The 6,092-nt window shown below is 43.4% G+C and overlaps 1 protein-coding gene across 5 annotated transcripts; it reads right to left on the bottom strand.

Annotated features, from left to right (window-relative positions):
- Nucleotides 1-244: 244 nt before the first annotated feature.
- Nucleotides 245-4,668, bottom strand: LOC105907110 (torsin-1A-interacting protein 2-like). Of its 5 annotated transcripts, none has more exons than XM_012835387.3 (12): nt 4,569-4,668; nt 3,766-3,840; nt 3,380-3,454; nt 3,146-3,283; nt 2,861-3,037; nt 2,607-2,771; nt 2,371-2,514; nt 2,110-2,274; nt 1,874-2,017; nt 1,565-1,777; nt 1,040-1,416; nt 245-955 (listed from the first exon to the last, which is right to left on the bottom strand). In XM_012835387.3, the coding sequence occupies exons 2-12, from the start codon at nt 3,788-3,790 to the stop codon at nt 575-577; spliced, it is 2,004 nt and encodes a 667-aa protein (XP_012690841.2). In that variant the 5' UTR covers nt 3,791-3,840; nt 4,569-4,668; the 3' UTR covers nt 245-574. The 5 variants fall into 5 exon arrangements, with proteins under 5 accessions (XP_012690841.2, XP_031431173.1, XP_031431172.1 ...); XM_031575313.2 differs by having other exon boundaries at nt 1,565-1,774; XM_031575312.2 differs by having other exon boundaries at nt 2,110-2,271.
- Between the last annotated feature and the right edge of the window lie 1,424 nt (nt 4,669-6,092).

Raw genomic sequence — 6,092 nt, 5'->3', positions numbered from 1 at the left:
TACCTGAACACCGCTCTCTTCCGGAAGTTAGAACTATGAGCTATGTAGTCGCGCTCATAGACATATATACATGTATATATGTCTATGGTCGCGCTACATGGATCTGGGTCCAGCAGACAAAACAATTAATAAAAAAAATGTAGACCCTAAGATCTTAGTTGGTTTACACGCTCCATTGAAATGATTAATTGTGTAACAATAACACGTTTTGGTACTTTGGAAAATATGACAGCAACAACACATCTAATTCCAAATGTATTTAATTTAAAAGGCACATTTTTAAGTCAACGATTATAATTTATCTGATACTGTTACACAGCCTCAAGATAAAAACTGGTAAGAGAACACCCCTCAAAAAATCTTAAAATTAGCGTTTCAAGCTATTCAAAAGTATTGAGTGTCCCTTTCTAGTAGCAAAAGTGCAAGTGAAGTTATAACGATTCATCTCTCGCTCAAACAGTAAAGACCAACAAATATGTAAGGGATACATTTGAGGTAGGACTGACATTCCCACTCCATCGCTCAAACTTTCTCTTTCATTTGGAGATTATAAAGGAGTCCATATCCCCTCATTCTAACACCCCCCTCTTTCCATGTGCTCCTCCATATTCACAGGCAGTATGAGATGCGAGATGCGGCTCCACAGCCCACTCAGCTTGTCCACATCCATTCTGTCGAAAGTGTCTGGCTGATCTGAGGTCAGGAACTTCTTGTGGATGTGGCTGTGCACCAACTCTTCCACTTGGCTGATGCTGAACTCAGGGCCCACTGCATCCTGGGGAAGGAGGACGGTGAAGGCCAGGAGAGGATGCTTGAAGGCAGCGTTCTCGTGGTCACAGTAGCGGTAGAAGATGAGAGAGGAGCTCGGCGGCAGCTCTTCAAGACGGTGGATTACGGCAGCTTGCTTGTCACCCTCAAAGGCTTCTCTCAGCTGGTTGTCCAGATCTAGCTTCACCTAAGAGGGAGGTATTAAAAATTGTATCAATCAGCTAACGACAGCAGATCCCAACCGCTACATCTCATTACTCAGGTTACTGACCTGGTCGTGGTCCATGTTAGCTAGACTGGCGCCGTCCACCTGAAGCACCGATCCATTGAGGGCCAAAGAGAAGGCTTTAGCCAATCGTTCAGCGAGGCACCCCAGTGTCTTCTCTGCTCTGTAGCCTCCCACCAAGATCAGGCTGACGGGCTCGCTGGGCGGGGCGGACTTTAGGTGGCGCTGGAGGTGTATGCGGCTGCGCCTCCAAACCTCTGGCCGCTGGCTGCGGAAGCTCTGCTCGACCTTCGCCAACTCCTCCCGGAGCACTTCCAGGCGGTCGAGGTTTGGCCTTTTCGGCTCAGCCGTAGGCTGCCACTGGACTACAAGCAAAGCTAACACTAAGAAAGACACTGCTCCTATAACCAGCACCACCGGAACTGGGTAGAAAGACAAGAGGCATTTGAATACTGTCAGAGTTTGTCATTTGAAGACTGAATATTAATGTATTGATAACAGTTTGTCATTTGAAGACTGAATATTAAAGTATTGATAAGAGTTGGGAATTGGGTGTATAGAAATTATTACAGTGTAGATTTGATGTTGTTGCTGAAGGAGGTATCGGATCGATCCTTTCCTCTTCTGTTCTTCTCTGCTGATCAGGGGCCTGCTCCTCAGTCTCAGGGATTTCTCTCTCCAGGCCTCCAATGTCACTTCCTGCTGTTGCTGCTGCTGCTTCCACAGTAAGGGTCTCTGTTGTTGGTTTGCCTGATGCATCTCCACTTGAAATTCCCTCATCTGCTGTTTGTGGGAGGGAATTTAACCGTAAGATCACACTTGGAAGAAACAGCTGTAAGAGGAGTAGTGGAAACAAGACTACTTTTTTTTTTTACTCACTGGTTCCCCGCACATCTTTCTCCTCCATTTGTTGGGTTACTGCTGTTGCACCACCAGTAGCTCCCTCTGCGTCAGGCTGAGAGACGACTGTGGCCTCTGTGGCTCCTTTGCCTGGCGCAACTGTCATTTCCTCATCCGTTGTTTCTGAGAGAGGAGCCAGCCATAATGTCATGAGTGACACAAACTCTATTAAAGAACAGGGGTAAGAGGCTAGGAGGAAACAAGAAGAGTTTTACCTTTTGTTAAGTCTTCATTGCTGGTCCTCTTTCCATCTCTGCCCTCTTGGGTTTTTATTGCATCTGTTGCAGCATCAATATCGCCTCCTGCTGCTGGTCCAGCCACAGTAAGGGTATCTGCTGCTGGTTTGTCTGATGCATCTCCACTTGAAATCCCCTCATCTGCTGTTTGTGGGAGGGAATTTAACCGTAAGATCACACTTGGAAGAAACAGCTGTAAGAGGAGTAGTGGAAACAAGACTACTTTTTTTTTTTACTCACTGGTTCCCCGCACATCTTTCTCCTCCATTTGTTGGGTTACTGCTGTTGCACCACCAGTAGCTCCCTCTGCGTCAGGCTGAGAGACGACTGTGGCCTCTGTGGCTCCTTTGCCTGGCGCAACTGTCATTTCCTCATCCGTTGTTTCTGAGAGAGGAGCCAGCCATAATGTCATGAGTGACACAAACTCTATTAAAGAACAGGGGTAAGAGGCTAGGAGGAAACAAGAAGAGTTTTACCTTTTGTTAAGTCTTCATTGCTGGTCCTCTTTCCATCTCTGCCCTCTTGGGTTTTTATTGCATCTGTTGCAGCATCAATATCGCCTCCTGCTGCTGGTCCAGCCACAGTAAGGGTATCTGCTGCTGGTTTGTCTGATGCATCTCCACTTGAAATCCCCTCATCTGCTGTTTGTGGGAGGGAATTTAACCGTAAGATCACACTTGGAAGAAACAGCTGTAAGAGGAGTAGTGGAAACAACATTTTTTTTACTCACTGGTGCTCTGCACATCTTTCTCCTCCATTTGTGGGGTTACTGCTGTTGCAGCACCAATATCTCCCTCTGCGTCAGGCTGAGAGACGGCTGGGGCCTCTGTGGCTCCTTCGCCTGGTGCACCTGTAATTAACTCTTCTGTTGTTTCTGAGAGAAGAGCGGATTCTGCACCTGCTGTTTCTGGGAGAGAAGTCAGCCATGATGCCACACTATGAAAGAATAGCTGTGAGAGAAATTAAGGAAAGAAGAGATACACAACAATTTAATTGTTTTAAGGTCTGCCTTTACCGTTGCTCTGCACAGTGCCTGGTGTTGCTGCATCCCCCTCACATCCTGCTTTGTGTCCTTCATCTCCTCCTAGAGCGCCTTTGTCTGCTAAAGCGCTATCCCCTCCACCTACTTCATCTTTGTTTCTGCTCAGGTGGTCTTCAGGAAAGGAAAAATAAGTCAGCCATAAAGCCACTGACAAATGGCTATTTCAAAAGAAAGGATGGGAAAGCGGAGATGGAATAGGAACTTTACCTTCTTCCTTTTCCTCACTAGAGCGGTCTCCCTCTTCTGAAACTTTTTCATTTAAACGATTACCTTCAGGCATCTCTGTTGCCCCATGAAAACAAACCAGTACATACAATACAAATCAATACACTACAAAAGATTAAAAACCAACACACACACACACACATATGATTGTCGGGCTACAGTCTGAGTCACATAAGGCGAAAAAGCAGTGGGTTGATATATAAAAAGCTGACTCCAAATAATCAATCAACTTCCCTTGGGCCTAGATCCCTGCCAAAAAAGAAATTAATTAATGAACCTTAAATGCTGTAAACACACTATAACGAACTTTTTGTGGAACTGGCTAAGAACCATGTCAGACAGGGTTGTAACTAGACAAATGTATTAACCTTTATCTTCGTGACTGACGTCCATCTCTCCGGGAAAAGATGTACACCCGAGGCGTCAACTTCACTCAGAGTTTCCTGAGGATAAGGAAAACCAACAGCTAAAAACTACTACACAAAGATAGCTCAAGATATATACAGCACTACAAGAAAACTGTCACTGTTCCCGTCGGGCAACTAAACACACGACAGCAGGTCAAAGATCAACGAAACATTTGCCAAACTTATGATTTGTGAACTTATAGACCGTAACGTGTCTGGTTTTGATAAGAGTTCTAAAAGGGGCGTACCTTCAGTCGTCAGTCCCTTATGTTAAGCTATTTTACAGACGAAAACAATAGTGACATGCATAGTAATATAATTCATAAAGACTCTCGTCTATAGTCTCATTTAAGACTTTTCCCAAAGCTGTCAACTGTCAATTCACACGAGGTCCCATGAATGCAACTAAGCTAACCCACTACCCCTTAGTATATCGCTAAAGGACACAATATAGCCTACATAGAAAGAAACCAAGACCGTGGAGAAGATAATAACGTTAAAGCGTTACTTAATTAAAACGCTAGCTAACGTAGTTAGTATCCAGAGCCCGTCTAATTTCTAATATAAATTATCTGTTAGTAACGTTAGCTATCATCATGGTAGCTAAGTTCTGTATCAGTTTTACTGTTCTCTTCCCTTCGTGTGCTAAATAAAGACACACTGTCCTCAGTATAGAGCTCTCGGTAAAATCATAGAATGAGCTCTAGCAGTGAATTAATATGTATTTGTAGTTACGGCTTACAAAACGAAACCAAAACACCTACCAATGTCGACTACCTCCGTATGGACGGAACATTTTTGGAAGGAACTGTTATTTGGGACATTTGTTGTAACGGATGTAAATCGTGTGTGCACATTCTGGAATACAGCAACTTCCCTTTCTTGTTTTTTTTTTAGGCGGCCCTAAGACATGGGGCAATGGCGACCCAAAACTGTCAAAATAATAGTCTGGTCTAATACTGTTACTACAAAACTGCCATATCCTGACACTCAGAGATATTTGATTTTGTCTATCAGTGGATGTGTAAAGAGGCCATTTCAGGACAGTGTTACTGAGAGGTGTAGTGGAGCGACCAGAATGGTGTCTAAAGGTATCAATAGGAAAGGCAATGGCTTTTCCTCCACTCCCCAGCTCCTACAGAATTGGTATTTAGGTTATTACAGGGCAGGAACTCTGTCTTTCTATCGTGTCAAACACGGTGACTGTTATCCACAGAGTTCAGACAACCTTTACTGACCCTCTATATCCAGACTTTGGAGTTCACCCAGGATCCTTTGGGAATATTTGCAACTCAGTTGTTTAGATGACTAAATCAATGTAATTGATAAAATAAATCAAACTACATTCTTAAGCTGTCTTTCCTTGCCTGCGAGTGACATTGTGAAAGTGTTTAATTTAGAATGAGAGAAAATGAACAATTACAAGTTTTGACTTTGCATGCTTGCTCTTACTAAAAAAAAAAAAAAAACTTTGAAGTTTGTAATTTTTTGCCTTTTTTGCCAGTTTTCAGCCCATTATGAAGTGGCGAAGGCAAGCAAAAAATACCCGCACAGTGACATTCATACAATAGGACTACCTGTGCCTCATGAAGACCAATCTGTGTTTGCTACAGGGTTATTGGAATGTTAGTTACTTTAAATCATGTGCATCCATCCATATTGCATCCATTCTTATATGAGGTATTTTACTGTAAAAGCCACCATCCCCTTTAAACCTGGTGTGGCAGGTAGGGCAGTTTTCATAGCAATAGCCACCCCAGTTTTGGGATCACTGCCAAGTCACGCAGAATGTTTGGCCTCCATTATTTTCTCTCTTTCTGTGTCTATGTATTTAGACAGTTGCAACTGTAAGGTGTGATGTTTGTGACTTTTTTGACATTTATGGGGTCTGGCCATGTTTAGATAGGCACTGCAGCTCAAGTAAAGAAAATGAAAGCAGAAGTGAAACAGGGAGATGTGAAATGAGCATTTTAATAAAAAGGGGAAATGTATGTCTGTGATGAGAGTTGATATTAACTCTGAAAGTGTGAGTTGTAGGCTATATTCATTTTCCATGAAGGATGGTGACAGGTCATCTTTGCTAGAGGATTGAAATATGGTTTGAAGCTGGTGAGAAAGATGAAGACAAAGGTTTACTGTTATACTGAAGCTGCCTCTGGAATATATCTGATCCTGGTCAGGAAGTTCTAGACTCAACTGCTGTTGTCCAGAATTTCTAAACACAGCAGAATCGGTGTAAGCTAAGGAAGGTCAGTCAGTGAAGAACTCACTGAGCAGTGTGTAAACTA

Source organism: Clupea harengus, chromosome 10, assembly GCF_900700415.2.
Source record: "Clupea harengus chromosome 10, Ch_v2.0.2, whole genome shotgun sequence".
Lineage (NCBI taxonomy): Eukaryota > Metazoa > Chordata > Actinopteri > Clupeiformes > Clupeidae > Clupea > Clupea harengus.
The sequence above is the reverse complement of the archived record's forward strand: the minus strand, read 5'-3'. Positions and strand labels throughout refer to the sequence as shown.